Genomic DNA, 23,681 nt, shown 5'->3' with positions numbered 1-23,681 from the left:
CAGTAGGAACAAGAGAGACAGCAAGTGACCTAGCTTTTTATCACAGTTGATTCTCATATTATTCCCTCTGCTGGCCTATTTTTATTTTTGAGGATCATGAGATATAATATCCACATAAGGCTGAAAGATCCCAATGCTTTTTATCTTTGTTATTGCACCATGTTTTCTAATCCCAAAATTATATTGACCTAATAACCTTGGGAAAGTCACTTTCTCTAGGTGAACCCATTCTGCAGAACCTCTGGAAGCCTGTGAAAGGGTTTCCTAAGGAAAGTATTTTGCATTTGCAGTCACTGACTATGTGTTCAAGGATTTAAATTGCCTTTTCTTTCACAGTGTCTGCTTTTGCTTTTCCTTCCCAGAGTCGAAAACATGCAAGCAAAGTCCGACTGTATTACATGCTTCATCCCCGGGACGGTGGGTGCCCTGCCAAGAGGCTCCGGTCAGAAAATGTGAGTATCCGACACCATGTGATAACCTGAAACAGTTTGTTCTGTTGGCAAATAACTTTGCAGGCCTAGGAATAGTTGTCATGCCTAGCTTAGCTGAAAAATGGAGTAGAAGTAGTTCTTAAATATTACAGGAAATATTACATGTAAGCAAGTCTTTTTTTTTTTTCCCCCTTCCTGGGCTTACCAGTCTAGCAGTGGAGGGTTTTTTGATGCTATTGCACCAAGACCATGCAGAGAAAGAATGCGTGAAATTCTGGGACACAGAGAAGCTGAGGGAAGGGAGGTAGGAGCCATCAGAGATGGAGAGTAGGAAGCCAGGATCTGAAGGCAAAGCTGTCAGGAATATCAGATGCTTTGCATTTTAGATAATTCATTTTTCCCTTTGGTGTGTAAAGCAGAATGCCAATTTGTTCCTTATAATGAAGACTGTGTACATCTTGCAAATGAAAATACTTGGGTTTTTGTTCTGCGTCCCCTCTCCCAGAGGGAATATTTATTTGGAAAGGCAAATGATGATTAGAAAGTTGCTTTGAGGGTGTAAAGTCAGAGCAAAGGGTTTACTTCAGCCAGGCAAAGACTGATGAAATAAATATTCCTTCCTCCCGCAGGGTTTACTTTTCCTAATGAAGGGAATATTCATATCCCTCCTTTGCAGAATCCCTCCTTGATAAACACTGCGGATTATATAGAAATCCCTCTTCTTTTGAATTCTGAGGAGGCTGCAGGCATAGAGTTATATACCCCCTGCCATCACATGTGTTTATCATCCTGATTTTTTGCTACTGTATAGAAGCTAGTCTTTTTATTAAAAATTAATATATAATCATTGAAAAAACATGATTAAATTGTACTTGTGTATTCTTCATAGATAAAAAAGAACAAGAGGCCTACATGTGACCACAGGTAGTGAGTGTCAGTTGGTGCTGTTAGTGAGTACCAAATGTGCTCCTTAGCATCCCCCATATGAACTACTCATATACAGGCTAATCTGGAACACTTTGGGGTTCTCTTTAGTGTCTTGGTGAAAAAGCCCTTAGAGCTTATTGAAAGCAAAGATGTCATGGAAACTTTACCAGCTGCTAAGAAGTGGGACTGAGTCTAGTTCTGCCAGTTCTTAGCTGTCAGACAAATAATTGAGGACAAATAATTGATCTCATTGAATCTCAGTTTCTTCAGTAAAGATATGATTTCCTTACTGGGCTTTTGTGGGTATGACATTAAATGATAGGTAATGAATACATGATAAATATATGCCAGGCACTGAGGAAACAAAGAGAAAGGACCCACAGAATTGCCTTAAACAACTCTTATAGTGGGGAGGCTAGTGTGGTATAAAAATAGCTATAATGCCAGTGTGGGTGTTTATTAACATCTGCACAAAGTCCCATGGAGACAAAGGGCAAGTGAGTCATGCTAGGGTGATCCGATTAGGGAAGATGTTACTGAAGAGTTGGCATTTGAGCTGGGGTCTTGGGTTTAAAGTTACTGTCCGAGAGAGTGGTGGTGGGAGTGAGGAAGGACAGGGCACTTTAAAGTGCATTTCTATCAAAAGAACTTTTTAAACCACAGGAGAGATGACCCAAGCCATTTTTAAGTAATTGCCCCATCCTACAGCGATGGTGGGGCCATGTTTCCATAGGTATCTATTAGTAGAGAGATTAGTTTCTTCCCCTTGGAATTATCCAGGAAGGGTATCTGTATCCTTCATTCAATGGTATCTTATCCTAGCAGTCAGAAACAATAAGTTGCATTGACACTTGAAAATTGGCTCTTAGGACACAGATCGTATTTTATCCACTCACATTCTAATCATGAGTGGTCCACTTTTTTGAGCCCCTGGGGAGGACTCAATCAGAGCAAGCACAAGGAGGCACTGGGGCTCCATCTGTTGTTACTTGAGGATGAAAACTTGCCACTCTTGTCAGATATGTGGTTTACCCCATTCAGACCAGTTTTACCGGTCGCCTTGATGTCAGTTTATGGAGGGGAAGATTTTTTTTATTTTAGAGCAGGAGTCCTTGCCAGGATTCTTTACCAAAGACGCCCTTGAAAACCTTTCTGTATGTTATTTCCTGGGTTTTAGAAACTTTCATCTATTAATGATTTATTTAATTATTTCCTATACCTTATTAATTATAGGAAAATAGTAAACAGGAAAAGCAACAGAATCTTGTTGAAAGAGACAACTGGTCCTATTATTAAATGGTGATCTATAATTTCTATTGGGTGTTTGATATATTGGATGTAACACAGAATTTACCTCTATTCCCTCTTCAAAACTCTGAGGGTTGATGTTGATGATTGTTTGGACCAACTTTCTTTTATAGTCTCACACTTAAGGATCACATGGACAATAGGCAGGCTATATATAGAACATAACTTTAATTTACAAGTGGCAGCAAGCTCAGAAACGCTGTCCATTTTTCTATAGTAACCAGCCCAGGAAACCAGGAAAATAGGTCAGACATACAGGCAATCAGACTAATCCAGTAACTATCCAAGAACAATCCAGGTACAGTAACAATCCAGGAAGCTATACGATAACTCATAATAGGCCCAAAATGACTGGAACTTGACTAAGAACTGATCATTTCTCTACTATTTGTCCCTGCTTCCAACTTAGAAACAACCATAGAAAGCTGAATGTGTACCCCAACCACTGACAAAGAGGATGTCACTTCTAGTTGGTCCACCTGCAGCCTTAGGGAATTCCCAAGTCTCTCCTTATCCCCCTGTAAAGAGTTACCGTGCCTCTGCCTGCGAATGAGTCTTCTCAAGTGCGAGTGATGTAACTGACTTCCTTGCTGTAGAAAATTCTAAGCAATTTCCTTATCCTTATTTGGTTGGTCTTCATTTATTTCAATAGAGTTATAAAATGGGGATAATAATAGATAATAATAATATGCATAGGTTTATCATAAGCTCCAATGGAGACTCATTTATTTAGTGTTTGCTTTCAAAGCACTTATTGCATGCATTATTATTATTGATCCTTTCTCCACCAACTCCCTGCGTTCTTGGAAGGATGTAGCACTTTGTTCCACTTGCCCCTCTATTCCTGCCCATCCTCCCACCTGCCTTGCTTTGAGGAGGCTGTGACAGGCTTACGTCCCAATGCTAGCTGATTGTCGAGTTTTGTGACTTCTCTGAGAGACCCATCAAATGATTGGATTCTGAAAATGGAAAAAATTGGTTCCTGATTTTGCACACCCTGACCACGCATGAGACTTGGGCCCACAGTGATCCCTAAAATTGATGGGACTGATGAGGAATGGCACCTTCCCTCCCCTTCCTTTGCCCACTGGGAATACACGGCAACTCCAAATTTACTTACAGAGGAACAGAAGTGTTAATTATTATCCCTCAGGTTCTATTGTTATTTCTGATCTAGGTCAGTTGACCTTTTTGCTGCTGTTCTTTGAAAACTTAAATTCATTTCTACTTCATATCCTGGCATTGCCAGTTTTTAAAATTTCTCCTTCATGTGCTTTACTCTTTAGAACCTTCATTTGGAACTTCTAATTTTTTTCCCTAAAATTTTAGAGGAAGACATTTTCCCCTTGAGGCTACTGAGCAAAATTGAATGGGAAATAAATTGTTATAGTTGATTGCCTTAGAGAAATTTTCAGTAATCCCATGAGCATTAGAGTCAAAAAGGATTTGTGATATCATTCAGTACATTGAGAGTCTTAGTTTTTCACCAGTGGCCGTTGTTATTATCATCTCACTCATGGATCACATGCTTTGAAAAATAATTGTCTATTTGGGAAGCAGCACTTTTAAGTCAAAAGGTGATTTAGGTTTACTTTTATTTTTATTCTGTGAAGATAAGTAACTGCCAAGCCAAATCTCAAGTCAGTATTAAGTAAATAGTGTTTTTACTTGCAGTGAATATAATTCCTTCTAAGTGGAGGAACCTGACATTTGGTCAGTGTGATTAGGCTTATCATTCCTAAATATTTATATGATTTCCCATAGGTCTTGTACAAGCAGCATAGCTAGAGAAACCACCCCCCGCCCCCATCACTTCCTCAGGTCATGGGCATCCTGGTTCTTAGGTTCTAGGGCTCAAACTAATTCAATCCCCACTTATTGCAAAGCTGGGAATAAGTCCAAAGAAGGACCCAAATTGGTTAGACCTGACTTGAGACCTTCTCTAATTCTCTAAATCTTATTCCAAGACTTATTCCACATATCCTGAAATTGTGTCTTATTTTTAGGCATTGAATCCATTGTTGGGTCCAGAGCCAGCACACTGCTGTTCTGGGGCAAAGTAATAATAGTAACTGGCACTTATCAGGCGCTTCCCACTTAAGATCTAAATGCTTTACATACATTAACACATTTAATTTTCACCACTCTTGTATAAAGCAGGAACTATCATTATCCCCACTTTACAGAGAAGCAAACTGAAATAGATTAAGTAGCTTGACTCCGGTCACACAGCTGGTAAGTGGTAGAGACATAAAGCAGAATTCAAGAAAATTTCCTCTGGCAAACCTGGTCATCATCACTTCCTGAGACAGGAGGGAAGTGTCTCTTAAGGGCTGGGAGCACAGAGAAAAGCATGGGACCTTCCCAGCAGAGATAGGAGTTAGTATGAATCATGTCTGTTAATACCATGTTGTGGGCACCACTGTGAACAACACCCAGGGTACCATCCGGCACAGCAGAGGGTCCCCAGCTTCTGCTGGTAGGATGGGATGACCGAGGTTTCCTGGGGAAAGTGACACTGAGCTGATTCCTGCTGGATAGATGTGGGTGAGCCAAGTGGAGGAGGTGGGGAACGAGCCAATGTGAGCAATATCTTTAGGGAAACAAAATTCAGAGGTATTTCTATAGAATAAAGTGCCCGTGGGTGGCTGTGTTAGTTTCCTAGGGCAGCTGTAACAAATGACCACAGACTGGGTAGCTTAAAATAACAGAAATTCGTCCTTTCACAGTTCTGGAGGTTACAAGTCTGAAGTTAAGGTGTCGGCAGGGCCTCTCTCTGGGGGCTGTGATTGAGAATCAGGTCCGCGCTTCCCTCCTGGCTGCTGCTGTGGCTGGCAGCTTGGTGATGCAGCTGCATGGCACCAGTTTACCCCCCTCTTCACACGTCCTCTTGCTGCATAGCTCTGGTATTCTCTCCTCCTCTAAGGACACAAGTCACTGGATTCCTAGCCCACGATTGTCTAGTGTGGCCTCATTGTAACTAATCTGCAAAGATCCCATTTCTGCATTATTTCGCATGTCTAAGATGGATATACATTTTGTGCAATCCAAGCATTGAGGTTGGAATGGTGGACAAAGGTTTAAACCTAAACAAAGGTGTGTAATATTGGTGTTTATTGTACTTGTAAAAAATGCTGTATTCTTGAGTAGTCTGGGACTAAATTCTTGGGGAATTCTCAAAGATAGGTGCATTTACCGACTGCTTTCAGCTAGAAGTAGGGATTCTGAAAGCTAGAAGTAGGGATTCTGTCCCTAGCTCTGCCACATACTGCTTTTACAGCTTTATTTTGGACTTTGGAAACCTTACTTGCCAGAGTTTTAACCAGGGACTATAATCATGTACCTGCCTGGTTCTCAGAGGTGTTAAGAGGTACAAGTAAAAACTTCCTGTTTGTGAAATTACATGATGACTTCGAAGTGTATTTAAACTATTCTTCCATGGAATTTTTTTATTCTTTATATATTGTTTCCATATACTTCAATAGTACAATATACTCCTGGCTTCTGTGCAGTGCAGAATGCTTGTAATTTCTATAGTTCAGTTAGGGGCAGGCCTTTTAGTCTCATCTGGAAAACCTGACAAACAATTAGGAAATCAATATGAGTTAGAATGTATTTATGTGTATTAAGTCAGGAGTCAGAAAATAGCCATTGTCCAGATGTTGCCACTGCCTGTTCTTGTGAGGATTGCAACCTAAGAATGTTGGTTATACTTTGAAGGACTTGGGGAAAAAAAAGAATATTTTGTGACATGAAAATTACATGGAATTCAAATTTGAATGTCCATAAATAAAGGCTTATTGGAACATAGACACTCTCCATCCTTTACATATTGCCTGGGAATCCTTTCATTCCACAACCACAGAATCGAGTTGATGAAAGAGATTCTATGTCCCACAAAGACTAACATATTTTCTCTCTGGCTCTGCATGGAAATGTTTTCCACCTTCTCTGTGAAGTGGGGAGAGAAGGAAGAGAGATGTGTGTCTACCTGCTCATAATGTTCCCTTCAGGACTCCTAGACATCCTTTGTTCTTGCTAGAGTGTTTGATTTTAGTGCAGGAATCTGAAAGTTCTGCCCAATAGGAAGTATCATTCCAAACCCCTGAGCTGGAATCAGCATTGCTGTTCTTGTGCTTTGTTTCTTTCAATACAGATAGCTTGAAATTTATAAGCTTTTGTTGGAAGAATTTTTCCCAAGCCTGCAAACTCTGGAAACAATGAGGATGGTTTTTTCCTCATGCCATCTCTACAATAAAAGCAAAAATTCTGAATTTTCCTGATTTTGAGTATTCTTCATTGTCACTATAAATCAATGACAGATCTGAAGTCTAATATTTTTCTCTCTAAATTGTTTCCAAAAATGGAATAAAAACTGTTGCAATACAAATATGCAGATAATAATTTAAATGGAAAAAAAAAGGTCTCTTCACTGATATGAATGTGCAGGATGGGACTTTAGCTATCATGGCTTTCTAGACCTAGGCCTAGGTATCTAGGTTCTGAAGCTGATTTATTTTAAAAAAATTATACAATATATAAAATGTATATTTATGATAATGTGTGTTTATATATACATATATAGATATATTTATATCCAGATAAGAGGAAACTCGGATCCCATGGAAAGACAGCTATAAAAGTAGTTTTATTAAAACAGTGGGAGTTGTATTATGGGTCTTTGATTACTAGAAAGCCTCCCTCCTGTGCCCTGGAATTCCATTATTCTTTTGTTGACCTATCACTATATATTTCCTTATGTTAGCAGACCACTTATCAAGCCCTTTTCATGTATCAGAATTTATGCTAAATACTAGGTAAGTTTTTCATTTGAACTTTACTATGTAAGTAGGAATCGTGATTGCCTTCAATTAAGAAGATGTCAAAACTGAAGCTTAACTCAAGTATCTTCTCCAAAATCTCACACCTTAAAAGTGATAAAGGATTCAAACACAATACAGTGTCACTTCAGAACCTGAGATCTGTGTTACTAAATGTTGTTCATTCATTCTTTCATTGAAGACATATTAATTCACTGCCTACCAAGAGTCAGGTACTGTGTTGATTGTTGCAAATTTAATGGTTAATGAAACAGATATAGTTTCACTTTGCAGTGCTTACAGGATAGTGGGGGAATGGATTTTTTAATTTTTTTTAAATCATACATATATTATAAAAATTGAGGAATGCGATGGGAAAGCAAAGAATGGGGAAATCATAAGTCTTGGGGATCAGAGAATGCTTCCTCGAACAAGTGATGCTTGAACTCTGCTGGAAAGATGAGTTCTTTGATCCAGTCACAAAGGTTAGGGGCAGGAGAAATTCAGCCAGAGGGCACAGCATGTGCAAGCACCCTATAGTCAGAGAAATCAGGCCACACCAGTGTGGCTGGTGTTCAGAGACAGAAACAGGCAGCGATGTGAAATGTAGAGAACAGCTTTATGAAAAGAAGAATAAATGTGAGCTGTCAAGTAACAGGTTTTCAACAGTCCACTGAAAGAGATGATTGTGATGCCAGCAGTAAAAAAAAAAAAAAAAAAAAAAAAAAAGAGTAATAAATAGATTTGAGGGATAATTGTGTAGTTAAAAATGGATGAATTGGAAAATCAGTGTGAAAGAGGAGGAGGTTTCTGAATAACTTCCAGGTTTAGGACTTTCACAGCTGGATAGGCCTCTCTCTTAGAGTCACAGAACTCAGAGAGCAGCAAGATCTGAAAATCAGGGCGGAACATGAGGAAAACCCTTCCTCTAGGTTTTTCCCTATTAATCCAGGGTGAGCTGCCCTAAATTTGCACACAGGTGAGTTTGCCTCCAGTCAAGGAGAAGGGAGAAGCAAGGCAGAAAGTTGTCCTGTGAGCCTCTTCCTAGTCTGCCTTGCTTCTTGAGTGATGGCCAATCTATGAAGAGGGCCCCACAGAGTTGTGGGCTACAGACATCCAGATGGCAGGTGTGCTGAGACCCAGAGTCAGGAGAGTATGTTGGGGAGTTCAAGGCTGTCACCAGGGAGAGAGAGGTTAGAGAGAGGGCAGACCCAGAACCCTGGTTTCCTGAATTGTCAGTAGGAAGTTGAAGGACTTCCAAAGAGAAACACAGGAGTTGGCAGAGGTTACATACATGCTTCCAGGAGGACTAAGAAGAGTGTTATTTAAGGAGTTGGAACAGGGCCTCCTGGGTGGCCTAGGTGCTGAGTCTCAGTGCTATCACCACCACAGCCTGAGATGGATCCCTGGCCAGGGAGCTGACCCACATATGGGGCACCAGACTTTTCCTGTCTCCCCTCAGCAGTATATTTCAGTAGATCCACCTGTTCTGCTCCCCACTCTGTCTCTGGGGAATCCTCTCACCCCACCCCACCTCTGACCCATACCCTAGTTCTTTTTTTTTTTAATAAATTTTATTGTTATATTCCCCATACAATTGCAGCCCCCCCATTCTGACCCCAATCCCTCCCCTCCCACCCCCGCCCCCCTAAAAGTGTCTCTGGTTCATAGTTTTTGTTGATTTTGATTTTCACTTTCTTATAGTTATTCATTTTCCTGGTCCCTTATTTAAGTTTTCTAGATTCCTGCTATGAGTGAGACCATCCGGTATTTTTCTTTTTCTTTTTGGCTTATTTCGCTGAGCATGATCCCTTCCAGCGCCATCCATGTTGCTGCAAATTGCATGTGTTTATCTTTTTTGAATGCTGAGTAATATTCCATGGTATATATGTACCACATCTTCTTGATCCAGTCATCTACTTTTGGGCATTTGGGTTGTTTCCAAAGCTTAGCTATTGTAAACAGTGCTGCTATAAACATAGGGGTGCAGGTGTTCTTTGGAATTGATGTTTCTGTGTCCTTTGGGTAAATACCTAGGAGTGGAATTGCTGGATCATATGGAAGCTCTATGTTTAGTAGGTCCAGAAATCTCCATACAGCTTTCCACAGTGGTTGGACCAGTTTGCACTCCCACCAACAGTGCAGAAGAGTTCCTTTTTCTCCACACCCTCGCCAACATTTGTTGTTGCTAGTTTTTTTAATATGTGCCATTCTCACTGGTGTAAGATGGTATCTCATGGTAGTTTTGATTTGCATTTCCCTGATGACAAGTGATGTTGAACATTTTTTCATATGCCTGTTGGCCATTTGCATTTCCTCTTCAGAGAAGTTTCTTTTTAGCTCTTCTGCCCATTTTTTGACTGGATTATTTTCTTTGTTGTTGTTGAGTCTCATCAGCTCTTTGCAGATTTTTGTGATCAGTCCTTTATCATTAGTGTTGGGTGCAAAAATGTTCTCCCAGTTGGTGGGGTTTCTCTTTGTTTTTGTTATTGTCTCTTTTGCTGTGCAAAAGCTCTTTAATTTGATGTAGTCCCAGCTGTTTATCTTTGCCTTCACTATCACTGCTTTGGGTGATGTGTCTGTAAAGATGTCTTTGATGTGCAAATCACGTAGTGTTTCGCCTATATTTCCTTCTATATATTTTATGGTTTCAGGTCTTATGTCTAGTTCTTTAATCCATTTTGAGCTGATTTTTGTGTATGGTGTGAGGTAGTGGTCAAGCTTCATTCTTTTGCATGTAGCAACCCAGTTTTCCCAGCACCATTTATTGAACAAACTTTCTTTGCTCCAATGCATAGTCTTTGCTCCTTTGTCAAAGATTAGTTGACCATAAATCTGTGGGTTTATTTCTGGATTTTCTATTCGATTCCATTGGTCTGTATGTCTGTTCTTGTTCCAATACCATGCAGTTTTGATGATTATGGCTTTGTAGTATAGTTTGAAGTCTGGGAGTCTGATGCCTCCATTCCCTTCTTTTTTTTTCAGGAGAGCTTTGGCTATTCGGGTTTTTGGTGATTCCATATGAATTTCATCAATAATTGTTCTATTTCTTTGAAGAATGACATTGAAATTTTGATTGGAATAGCATTGAATCTGTATATTGCTTTTGGTAGGATGGCCATTTTAATAATGTTTATTCTTCCAATCCATGAGCAGGGGATGTCTCTCCATTTCTTTGTGTCTTCTTCTATTTCTTTTAACAGTGTTTTATAGTTTTCTTTGTATAGGTCCTTTACCTCTTTTGTTAGATTTATTCCCAAATATTTGATTTTTTTTGTTTCAATAACAAAAGGGATGGTCTTTTTGATTTCTTCTTCTTCAGATTTATTGTTTGTGTATAGGAAGGCTACTGACTTTTGCGTGTTGATTTTGTATCCTGCCACTTTACTGAACTGATTGATGAGTTGAATTAGCTTTTCTGTGGAGTTTTTGGGTTCTCTATGTATAATATCATATCGTCTGCAAATAGTGATAGTTTGACTTCTTCTTTTCCTATTTGGATTCCTTGGATGTCTTTCTCTTGTCTTATTGCCCTGGCTAGGACTTCCAGTATTATATTGAAAAGCAATGGTGAGAGTGGACATCCTTGTCTTGTTCCAGATCTTAATGGAATTGCTTTCAGCTTTTCACCATTGAGAATGATACTGGCTGTTGGCTTGTCATAGATGGCCTTTATGATGTTGAGGTATGTTCCTTGTATCCCAAGAACTTCAAGGGCTTTTATCATGAATGGGTGTTGCACTTTGTCGAAAGCTTTCTCAGCATCTATTGATATTATCATATGGTTTTTATATTTCTTTTTGTTGATGTGTTGGATAACGTTGATTGATTTTCGGATGTTAAACCATCCTTGTGCCCCTGGAATGAATCCAACTTGGTCGTGGTGAATTATCTTATGGATACATTGTTGGATTCTGATAGCTAAAATTTTATTGAGGATTTTTGCATCAGTGTTCATTAGGGAGATTGGCCTGTAGTTTTCCTTTTTTGTGTTGTCCTTGTTCGGTTTTGGTATTAGTGTAATGTTGGCTTCATAAAACGTGTTTGGTATTGTCCCTTCCTTCTCAATTTTTTGGAAGAGTTTGTGAAGGATAGGCACTAATTCGTCTCTGAATGTTTGGTAGAATTCATTTGTAAATCCATCAGGTCCTGGGCTTTTGTTTTTGGGGAGGTTTTTGATTACCATTTCAATTTCGCTAATTGTAATTGGTCTGTTTAGGTGTTCTATTTCTTCTTTATCTAGCTTTGGGTGATTGTAGAGTTGTAGGAATTTGTCCATCTCCTCTAGATTGTTAAACTTGTTTCCATATAACTGTTCATAGTAGTTACTGATTATTCTTTTGATTTCTGCTGTGTCCGTTGTGATTTCTCCTCTTTCATTGATGATCCTGTTTATTTGTGCTTTCTCCCTTTTTTCCTTTGTGAGCCTGGCTAGGGGTTTGTCTATTTTATTGATTTTTTCAAAAAACCAGCTCTTGGTTTCATTGATCTTTTGGATTGTTTTTTTAGTTTCAATTTCATTTATTTCTGCTTTGGTTTTTATTATTTCTTTTCTTCTACTGGTTTTGGGGTTTTTTTGTTGTTCTTTTTCTAGATCTTTGAGCTTCGAGATGAGGTTGTTTCTTTGCGTTCTTTCTTGTTTCTTGATGTGAGCTTCTATTGCTATATATTTTCCTCTTATTACTGCTTTTGCTGCATCCCATACATTTAGGATATTAGTGTCCTCCTTGTCGTTCAATTCAAAAAATTTTTTAATTTCTTCTTTGATCTCCTCATTAGTCCAATGGTCTTCCAGTAGTGTGGTTTTTAATCTCCATGAGGTAGGAAAGTTCCTTGCCTTCTTTTTATGGTTTATTTCTAGTTTGATGCCTTCATGGTCAGAAAAGATGGTTGATATGATTTCAATCTTGGTGTATCTGTTGATGTTTGTCTTGTGCCCCAGTATGTGATCGATCCTGGAGAATGATCCGTGTGCGCTTGAGAAAAATGTGTACTCCGTTTTTTTGGGGTTTAGTGTTCTATAGATGTCTGTTAAGCCTAATTGCTCTAGGTCCTTATTTAGAGCTTTGGTTTCTTTACTTATTTTTTGACTTGTTGATCTATCCATTGTTGATAGTGGTGTGTTGAAGTCTCCCACTACGTATGTGTTTTCTCTGATGTCTGTTTTCAGAGAGGACAACAGTTGTCTGATATATTTTGGTGCTCCTTCGTTTGGTGAGTATATGTTAATGAGTGTTATTTCTTCTTGAAGTATTGTCCCCTTGATCATAATGTAGTGACCATTGGGGTCTCTTTTTATCTTTTTGAGTTTGAAATCTGTTTTATCTGATATAAGTATAGCTGTTCCTGCTTTCTTTTTTGGTCCATTTGCTTGTAGGATTGTTTTCCATCCTTTAACTTTGAGCCTATTTTTATCTTTTGCCATACCCTAGTTCTTATATGAAAAGAAATTATTTAATTAACTAAATAAAAAAAATTGGGACAACTCAGATGAGGTCTTGGGACCTAGGTCCATCTTGTTCTTCATGAATTTAACAGAGATGGTAGGATGCAGGTTACACAGTTTTAGACTAATGGGGCCAGGGGCACTGCTTTATTCATCTTTGTGCCCTCAGCACTTCACACAGGTGGATTCCATAAATGATTGCTCCTATTTTCATAATAAGATATATGTTGAGATATCATGTGTGAGACATCATGTTTTTTCATGAAAATAATTATGGTTTAAAATAATAGTTTTAGCAAAAATTATCACTTGTGTAGAAAGTCTTACAGAACATTACTCTAAAATCCTATTTTAGTTATACATCCATCAAAGTGCCTTTATTAAAAGAGTACTTGTAAATTGAATTTAAGACAATCTCAAGGTTGTGAACACCGTTTCCAGAAGAATCTTCACCAAGTTCTTGGCCCTGTGTAGATCATCTTCAAGTGGAAATAACCTGAAGAAGGAGAGAGGCAGATTCTTGGAGGGTGGACTCCCTAGGTCACCCCAGCAGTTGCTTCTGGTCTGGGACCATCTTACCCCTGGCACACCACTCACTTATTTGCTGCCTTCCACTGGCTGCCTCTGCTACTAATGTCTGCCTTCTCCTGTCTGCCCGGGAGGCTTAATGATTTCACCACAACTTAAGGCTGTTCACGTGAGAGCTGTTTGCCCTCACACTGAGGTTGATGTTCTTCCTGGGTCCCAACCTGTTTCTGCCATAAGAAAAAGAAGCATGTTGAAGTTCTTTTCTGGGGAACGTTTTGCACAGTCTCTGGTGGGAAGATTGAGCACACCTGTGGGGCAATCTTGAGACTTGGAGTAGTATAGGGCATATTTTTTAGCATGTGGCTTTACTTTTGTTTCACATTGTTTAAGACCATTCTGATGACCACAGACTGCAAAGTGTTACCTAATAACCAGTCTCCAACTTTAGCTCTGAAATGTTGATTGGTATGTTTGTTTTTCTTTTTGGGTGGGGAGTGGGTGGGGCTCACTGAGGTGCATATGAATCTTGAGGCAGTTTGGTGCCTCACTCACCTGTGGTTCCAGGTTCCTCAGCTCCCTTCCCTTCCTGCCCTGGTTCCTCTTTCCAGGCATCTGCATCCCAAGCATACCTTTTTGGTCTCAACATTTCTTGTTAGATTTCTTTGCTTTCTATGTTAGGATTTCATAAATCATAAGTTTGTATTCCTCCTAAATCCCAGCTCTTATCTGAAAGTTTTTGTCATTCACTTATCTTTCCTTATGTATCTGGGTCCATTTATCTCAGCCTCTTCCAAGGCTGCAGGGAGGGGTCTGAAAGGATTCACCTCCCTGGCTTCCTTTGTCCTGCAAAGCACAGTGCATCTTTACTCACAAGGCTATGTCATAAATCATGCCTGCTGTCTTCCTGCTAAGTGACCCCTTGTGCCATTCTGTTTCTCCTTAGTGACCTCTGGGCATTCCTCATGCTCAGAATATTATTCTTACAGAGTGAGTAAGTCTGTTTCTATCGCTACATTTTGACTTGTGAGTCTTTGGCTTTGCTTAGGTTGATGTGTTCTTTTAGGAATATATGTATTTTTTTCTCCTTGCCTTAGAACCAGCCAAGGGTTGTGACATTAGAAACAAGATACATTTATAACTTCATGTGACCTGATTTTGGTGCAGGTACTGCTGAGACAGTGATGAATGACTCCAGATAAACGCCAGAAAAAAAATGCATTCATAAAATAGGGATGATGCACTGAGTTCCACTAGTTTGCAATAAAATGTCTTTTTGGACTTGGATCCAGCAAACCTCTCTTGTGCACCTGCCCTGTGTTGCAGCTGCACTGGGAGCTCTGCATATGTTATCTTATGTAACTCAGAACATTTCATCGTGTGAACATTACTGTGCCTGTTTTACAAATGAGATAAAGAAGGTTCACAGGGCAGTAGAAGCACACACAGGATCAAAGCTGAGGTCATCTAATTTTAGTACCCTTCTCATCCTGCCACCTTCCTGTGACAGCCTTTGAGGCATTGCATTTCTCTCCTTTTAATTTTTTTCTGTGTTTTTTAACTTACTGAAATACCATTGGTTTATAATACAATTTACAGAAACATTTCTTCACACTGTGACAAGTGTATATACTGCCACCACCAAAGATCTAGATGATGTCCACACTAGCCAATCCATCTACTCCAAAATCCCTCCCACCCCACCCATTTCCCCTCCAGTAAACACCATTCTGCTCTCTACATCTACAGGTTTATTTTTGTTTTGCTTAGTATGTTACTTTGCTGCTTTATATTTGTCTTTCTCCATCTGACTTATTTCACTTAGCATAATCCCCTCATGTCCCATCCACATTTGTCACAAATGGCATGATTTCATCTTTTTTAAATCAGTGAGTAGCATTTCATTGTGTATATATCCACATTTTCTTTACTCATTCATTTACTGGTAGGCACTTTAGTTTGCTTCCATGTCTTGGCAATTGCGAATAGTGCTGCAGAAACACAGACCCCTGGGTCACTTGTCATCCTGGCTTGATGAGCAGTAGGGTTGTGTATGCTTTTCACTGGTCTCTGGTTGTGGTTTAAAAAGGATGAATGATGGTATCTGCATATTCTGCCATATTGATAATATCAAGTGCATTCCTTTATTTTTTCGAAAAAGTGCACTTTCACTCCTGGCTCAGTCATTTCATATATCATTGACATTAGGAAGACTAGGATGCTGTAGAACATTCTTTTTTTTTTTTTTTCGAGATTTATTTATTTATCTATACAAGCACTGGGTACAGTCAGAAGCGCGGGAGGGTGAGAGAACTCACCAGAGTGGGGAACAGAACAGGCAGACCGATGAAATACAGTGCTGAGGGGAGCAGTGGGTGCGGCAGGAGAGGTCTGCCCACCATGTGGGACCCACGGCCAGGGATCAAACCAGCGCTGCAGAGGCTGCGGGCAGCTTCACAGCCCTGCTCTCAACTGCTGCACCACTGGGGAGGCCCAATATAGAACATTGTTTATGGGACTGGCTCAAGGAATTTTTCCACTCAGAGCATACAGTTTGTGGGGGCAGTGTTCACTGGGTCACCTTGCTCATTTCCTTTTTTCCAGGGGTTGATGACTTTCCAGACTTACGAAAATCAGAGGGCTCAGATGTCCTGGTGCCCTCAGATGGGGGCATACACTTTGCAAGTTTCCTTGAGGTTGAGTCTGGCCTCCAAATCCTGCTATAGCTTGGTGACTTTGGTGCACTTCTTTAATTTTTTGAAGACTTCATTTTTTCGTCAGAAAAAATTCTAGGACAACTGTAAAGAATAAATATGATCATGTGAGCATCAGGCAGAAAGCACAGGACATGGTAAACATTTGCTGGTCAAAAATTACATCTCTCTCCTTTCTAATGGATTGGGGAATGAAGAACTCTTTCTAATGCCATATTTGATAGACAGAAAACATACTATAGACTGATTAGCATAAGCTAGTGGGGAATTTTAGTGGCCTGGTTTCCAGAACTAAATGTTGCTGAAAGATCCCTTTCTGTGGAAGCTCTAACTAACTGCCAAGGAACTGGCAACACTGAGAAAAAATATTACAGTGTTCAATAACATTCTTGCTTTAAACCTAAACTAATACAAAGAGTGAAAACTACAGTGTTGGCATTTGCACATCAGAGCTTTGCTTGGAGGAACACGTACGTCTTATCACACCTTGGCTGTTATCCAGCTCCAATATTTAAGTCTAGCCAGAAGAGAGAGATTTGGACCAGCTCCAGGTGACAACTTGCACACCCCTCAGGCACGTGCACGTGCAGTTGCTTGTATTCCCCTCCCTTCTGCTCAGAATGCCTTAGACAGTCATGGCACAGTGATTTTAATAGATATTAAAAATGCGTCTGCTTAAGCGTGTCATCTTGAAATGCCATAGAAATTCTCTGTGGAAGCATATGTGAGTGAACGTGGTGTGGGGCCATTACCTGATTGCAGTAGGAACCGTTCCTCTTGATCTGTGACATTGTGTAGCCAAATAGTCTTGTAATCATGTATAATTCGTCTATTAGCTTTGTCTTTTTGCCAACCACAGTGAAAAGGAAAACCACATAGAAAAGGAGATTATTTTTATTGTGAATTCCGGTTGGGAAAAGGCATTTTTCTTCAAAGTTATTAACTTGGTTTTACAGCTAACCTTTAAAGGAATGTCTATGACTTCAGATACTTAAGAGCTCAGCAAATATTATCCTCCATATAATTTAAATGGTCATTATAAATTATGGCTGTAAGCACTGACTGTGTATCACCAGACACAATGTTGTCTTTCAAATTTTTGCTATTTTATTGTAAAAGAAAAAAAAAGTCTTGTTTCATCAGTGTATTGAGTGATGGTTGACCTTTTCTTATTAAATTTCCTCTTCACATTTCAACTGTACATAATCCTAGAAGGTCACTGGTTGGCATTAGATATCCCAGAAATGAATGGTCATGATGTTATATCCTGGAATTGACAAATTCTTTTTTTGAGCTCTCATTATCCATATTATCCAGTGTTGTGATGAGGGGTGAAAAATTCAAGATGGAATCATGACCTGAAATTTCCTCAACACCAAGAAATAAGGACGGTTAAGTGTGTCTGTCCTGCCCATACCTTGTATTTTCATGTGTTATTTTGTTTTTTTGGGGGGTGAGCATTGGAACTCAGATACTGTCCTGGCAGCAGGTGTCTGGTTCATATATAGTGATTCAGATAGGAGAAAAAGGAAATGAGATAGAAAAAATAGTTTTATCAAGGTAAAAATAAGATTAAATTGTCACCAAGGAATATCTGAGACAGAAAGTTATTGTAAGATTTCTCTGTGCAAGTCCTACCATCTAGTCATGAAACAGAAAGCCTGTAGTCCTGTTCTATTTCAAAAAAGGCTGAGAGACCTTGGATGAGTCACTAAATCTTTTTGGATTTTTCTTCCTCTGGACTAACTGATCACTTGCTTTTCAATTTTAATAACATATGATTTAAATACTCCCTAGGAAACCAATATTATGATTAATAAATAAGCTGAATTGATGGACTATTAAAATTTAAAGTGTTTCTTATGCTTTAGAATTTAGTAATTTCCCACTAATACTCACTTTGTGGATATTCCAGACGTGTAGCATGTGGTGAGTGAACCAGGCCCAGGGAAGGTTTCTGCCTTGGTGGGTCCTGTCAATGAATGGACTTGGTGCTAGGAGAGCTCATTCAAAAGATATAGCCTGTCTTGGAACTGAAGGAAGATTTCTCTGGACAGTTTTTCCTGAGTGGCATATGAAGGGTGCATTAACTGGTTAGAGAGTTAAGAGAAAATCATACCAGGGGGATGGGCCAGCATTTATGGAAGTTTGGGGAGGGAAAGAAAGAGGACAAGCAAGGCTAAAGCAGAACAAACAGGGTGATGATAGTAGAGCCTAGGATGATCACTAAGTAGGTTATAGACCTCTCAGGTCTTTCGGGTAAGGGTGTATAATTTATCATCTTAACTGGGAGACTTCTGAGACTAAAAAGGTACTATTAGTAAAGAAATTGTAACAATGGGTGTAGCCCAGTATATGTGACCAAAAACTTTATTTAAAGCCTCTTAAAGAAAAAATTGTCTTTGAGGGCATTAACAAGCTGTTGATAAATTTTAGTGATTAGATTTGGATTTCAAACAATTGTAATATGGAGAAAGATGGACAAAGGCCCCAGAGGGGGTAGTGTGTGTCTTGTCAGGCACCTCTTGTGGAGGTCCATGGGTCTGGACTAAGGTAGAAGAGGTGGAAGCCAGAAGTGAATAGATGACAAATAAAACTTGTCATCAATATCAGTGACAGAGAACTGATTGCAGTAAAGATCACACTTTGCTTCCACATGCTTTTATCCATGCCTTTGCTATTATCCTCCCAGCCTGACTCAGGGCTTGCGTAGGCCCTTTGCTTTGGCCAGCGGAATCTTTGCAAATGTACACAAGCAGAGAATGAAATGTGTGTGTGCATTGCAGCTAGAGCATGCTGCTCTTGGACTCTACAACCCATCTGGGCCAGCTGACTGGAGGATGAGAGAGCTTGTGGGGAAAAGGTGTGGTTTTCCCAAGGAGATTATCATAAACCACAAAAACCAGCCAACGCTGGCCAACTAATCAGCCTGTTGCAAATGCAGAGAGCAGGTTGATCTGACTAGGAACAGGCAAAACAATTAGCTTAGCCCTGCTGGAATTGCTGACCTGCTAAAGCAATGGCTAGATAAATAGCCGCTGTTTTAAGCCACAAAGTGTGGATTTGTTTGTTATATAGGATTTGATACAAAAACTGTTCATCTCTGGAAGAGGACCAGATTTGGGTAAACCAGTTTAGACTACTTTAAGGAGTAATAAGCACGTTTAGAAGGTAATGACATGGAACAAGAGTGGAAATACATATCTGGAGCTCAGAGGAGAGGAGAGACGTGGATGGAAGACATACATTTGTGTGTGATCTGTATGGTTGAGAACCTGTAGGGAAAGAGTGTGAGAAGAGAAGAGAGAAGGGGAGAGAGGACACAAGAGAGGGGACAGGGGAGAAGATAGAGGAGAAAGGAAAGAAAAAAAGGGGAAGGGAGGAGAGTCTAGATACCTATAGTTGGGAAGATGATAAGGTCACAAAGGAGACATGGCATAGAATAAAAAGGCAGAATAGGAGGAGAAGTAGGAGCATGTTGTATAAGGGAAGTTTACATGATTACTATAAAGTAGTGAGGTAAAATAATTTATAAGAGAAAAACGTGCATTTTCTTACTGTCTATTTAAATAAAATAGTACTGAATAGTCCACTTCTGTTTTACAAGGAGAGGAATTAAGTGATGAGCACTATCAAATATCAAGTGTTCCTTTGCTTTCTTAGCTCCTGGCTCATGGAGTTGAAGGACAGTGGTTTTGATGACCTTTGAGACAGGCACAGGATAAACTCATTCTCTGACTAGAAATGGGGGTGTTGCCTGGACTCTCTGGCTTTCACCACTGTGGAAGAAGAAGCCTGTTGTACTTTCTGCAGCTTTGTTCTCTCTCAGGGTAACTGCGTTTGGTTCTCAGAATGTTCTCACCTCTCTTCCAAAACCATGACTTGGGAAAGGACCTTAGAAGCTCATCCCTACGAAGATATAAATGACTGCTATGCCTAAGTCTTCTGTTTTGCTCAGAACACTAAATCTTAAATATGAAGAAATATCTGTGTATTCTGGTAAATGTAGTTACATGAATGTGGGGAAGATATTTAATGCATTTACTTGGATTAGTGCCCTGCAGTTTGCTTTTCTACATTGAAAGTATTCAGTAGTCACAAATTTGTAGATTTTGGGGTGTTTTCAGTCTAGAATAATCACACCTCAGTGGACTTACCTGCCCTGTTATAAAATTTGCTTCCCCTCCTATATGTGCTTTAATGACTTAATGATATCAAGCTTTTTCCATTTTCCCAAACTAAAAGCCACTGAGTTACATCTGAACAGCTCAGCTACCGCTTCCAGAGCCTGGGGATTCTGACTGGCTGACCCTGTTCCTCTTTTCTGTTCCTCCTGCTGTTTTGGAACCAGATCAAGCCTTCATCACCTTCCTCTTAGCTTGATGCCTCTGCCTCCTGACCCTTGTTCTAAATATGTCATTTTTTTTTCTATCCCAGCCTAGAAATTTCATCACCAGAATTGCTCTTCCTCAGTCTAGATCTGACTTTATCTCCATCCTGTGTTGATACATTGTTTTTTAGGATAAAACCTAAACTACTTGAGAGAGTACCCACCCAATTAGACTTGCCTCACATGTTATTTTTGTTTGAAGTTAAATAGGGAGACCAAGCTAAGAATTTCGCTCTGTCGTCATTCCTAGCCAAACGTGGTGTTCTTTGCTTTACATCTCTACATGAACATATGGTTCTTGAAGCATGTCCAAAGGGACCTATATCCAAGGTGGTCGTTGCTCAGTTTTTCAGTTGGAAGGATATTTGTGCATTAAATCTCAACAGATCCAGGCGCCTACACTGGAGAAGCCTGTTGGAAGTGGGGGGAAGGACCTGAACCATATATTCTTTCATTTAGGCCAGAAAATATTGGACCCATAGACACATCTTAGCACATTTCTTGCACTTCATTTGGGACACTGATGAGCAGAGTGTCTCTGATATTTCATAAAAACATAAAAGTAATGGAGCATGATGGGGACCTGGGGACCTGCAAATGGATCATGTCCCCTTGACTGCTCTGCTTACCCTGACCCCACTTCCTAGCTCCCAGTGATGAGCAGAATTAACTTCTATCCTTGCTGGTTAGGGACCTAGAGCCCTTGAACCCCAGACAGGAGACACAGTCAGTAATTCAATACCTTCTTCTCACAACAAAGAAATATCATAACATGCAGTGCAGGGAATCAGCTGTCATGTTGGGGATTTCCTCCAAGGGTCCCTTGATAGGCCTTCACTGTCATCCCAGTCAAGCTTCTGGGCTCAGCTCCTGGCATTCATCCAGGCAAACCTAAGATCATGTCAAGTCAGATATTCCTCACTCCTCGAAACCGTTTTTCTTTCTTTTTTATTTTTAAGCTGTTATCCCTCGCAGTAATGAAAGCCTTCTCCCCTTTTATTCACCTAGAGGAGCTCATTCTCCATGGTCCAACTTGAACAGCACCTGCCCATGTAGACCACTATGACCTGTGACCCCCTCAGCGTTCTGTATTTTCAGAGAGAAAGAGAGAATGAGAATATGAATCTTCTGTGTTCCAAGGGCTTCCTCTCTCCTTGATTAGGACCCAAAGGGTAGAGATTGTATTAACAGCTATGCTCCCTTTACAGCATTCAGACTTCAAATCCTCTTACATGTAGGGACTTACTGTATGACTGTATGTGGTCTGAGTGAATATATGCATGAGAGAAGATCACTTGGGTTTTAGCCAGACCTCTGTCAGCACAGAGCACCATTCCCTTTAAAGTGGACTTCTTGGCCCCAAGAAATGCTGTGGGCACCCTCAGCCAGGGCAACTTTGATTCATTGCCTGGGCCTTCTGCCTAACATCTTGGGACCATTAGGAAATAATCAGGAAGGAAACTCCCTGTACAACTGTCATCTTGGGTTACTGATTTCAGGTGTTAAATGAAATGACCAAATTAAACAAGTGTTTTAAAGCCCTGAATTCCTGTTGAATAGAGAAAATAGCTCACTTATTCAAAGCCTCTTGTCAAATATACCTGCCTTTGGCAGATAGAACCCAGGCTGCTTGTTTGGTCAAATAACTATATTATGTTCCTTTCAGATTATAAAATGATGTACAGCGATTATTAGTTTCTTCCTCTCCTCTCCCCTCTCCTTTTCTTGAAAATGTCACTCCAAGACATTGTATAGATTCTCTCCAGTTTCTTTGATATATCTGGAAATTATTCCTGTGATCTATGCATGCACATATGTAGTAGATAATATTTTTCTATGTATGCACATATGCATTTTTCTATGTATGCACATATGTAGTGATAATATTTATATATAAACTATAAAATTTATTTGTGAACTATATATAAACTCTATACACACATGTTTTTTGGTAGAAATGGGATCACATGACAAATAATGTGTCCTGCTTTTTTGTGCAATAAAAGAACTTAGTTAAATTCCTATATTAACATTCTTTTAAATATTATAGTGACTATTCTATATTTTATTTCATCAGTCTTTCCTTAATAAAAATTTATGGCCAGTAAAATTTTAACTATATTTTTATTCAATTATCTAGGTATTTATTTAGAATTAAGGTCTTCCAGGAACACTGCTGTATTAAAATGTATTCACATTGAATAGCTTTTTGATACATATAGCCATATTGTCCAACAGATTGTACTGATAAATGTTCCCATTCTCAGTGTACTTAGTGTCCATTTTACCTCATCCTCACAAATAATTGATATTATTCATTTTTCTAATCATTGCTAATTTGGCAGGTAAAATAGATTTTAATTATTAGGTTGATAGTGGCTTTAATTACTAGTAAGGTTGATTACCATGTCTTATGATTATGTCCACCTTTTCTAAATTTTTGTAATTTTTTGTAAATGGTATCTTATGTCATTTATCCATTTTGTTCTCTCCAAAGTTCATTTGAGGGAAATTCATGTGTGTGAGCGTGCACGTGTCTTTCTGTCAAAAGCCAGTACTGTTCAAATGAGGTTTTGATAAAGGGGAGGTAACCAAAACCAACTGAAAATGAATCTGCCAGAATGTATGAAATATGTTAGAGACGAAATGAAAATTTGGGAGAGTACTTTTGAATTTGAGGTCCCTATAAACCAACTAGCACGTTTGCACAGAAGTGTAGCATGAATTTTTAACTGAGGATCCATAAACTTCAAAGGGATTTGTGGATAGAAGTCTAGAGATTTGTGAACTTACATGTGAAAGAAATTACATCTTTATGTGCACTGTTTTCAAATTTAGAATTCCTTTGAATTATGCTAGCAGCAAACCATAGTAATATTAGCTGTTCTTGACATCTGATGCCAATAAAAACCACCAATGTTTTAAAATCACATTATTGTTGTTGAAGATAACTTGCAATGTCTGTTATGTTCATCATTACTAAGAAATGAAACTAGATGTTGTGATTTTATAAGAAGGCATATATGCTCTCTTGTTTTTATAACAAAAACATTATTTTGTTAGTTGCATTTCTCTACAAACAGTTCCTTTTGTAATCCCGTGCATATTCTTTTATGCACC

The 23,681-nt window shown here is 39.3% G+C and overlaps 1 protein-coding gene across 11 annotated transcripts in view; it reads left to right on the top strand.

Annotated features, from left to right (window-relative positions):
* Positions 1–23,681, top strand: part of ZMAT4 (zinc finger matrin-type 4) — a 387,418-nt gene that overhangs the window by 140,334 nt on the left and 223,403 nt on the right. For all 11 annotated transcript variants that reach the window (XR_008553977.1, XM_054700911.1, XM_054700909.1 and 8 more), the window contains one exon: positions 363–452. Coding sequence is in view for 10 of the 11 variants with exons in the window: in XM_054700911.1 (XP_054556886.1) it covers positions 363–452 (90 nt within the window). In the remaining variant the exon portion in view is untranslated. The remainder of the gene's footprint in view (positions 1–362; positions 453–23,681) is intronic.

Source organism: Talpa occidentalis, unplaced genomic scaffold (assembly GCF_014898055.3).
Source record: "Talpa occidentalis isolate TD23 unplaced genomic scaffold, MPIMG_talOcc4v2.1 talOcc4.4, whole genome shotgun sequence".
In the NCBI taxonomy this organism is placed as follows: Eukaryota; Metazoa; Chordata; class Mammalia; order Eulipotyphla; family Talpidae; genus Talpa; species Talpa occidentalis.
This window is presented reverse-complemented; position numbering and strand designations above follow the sequence as displayed.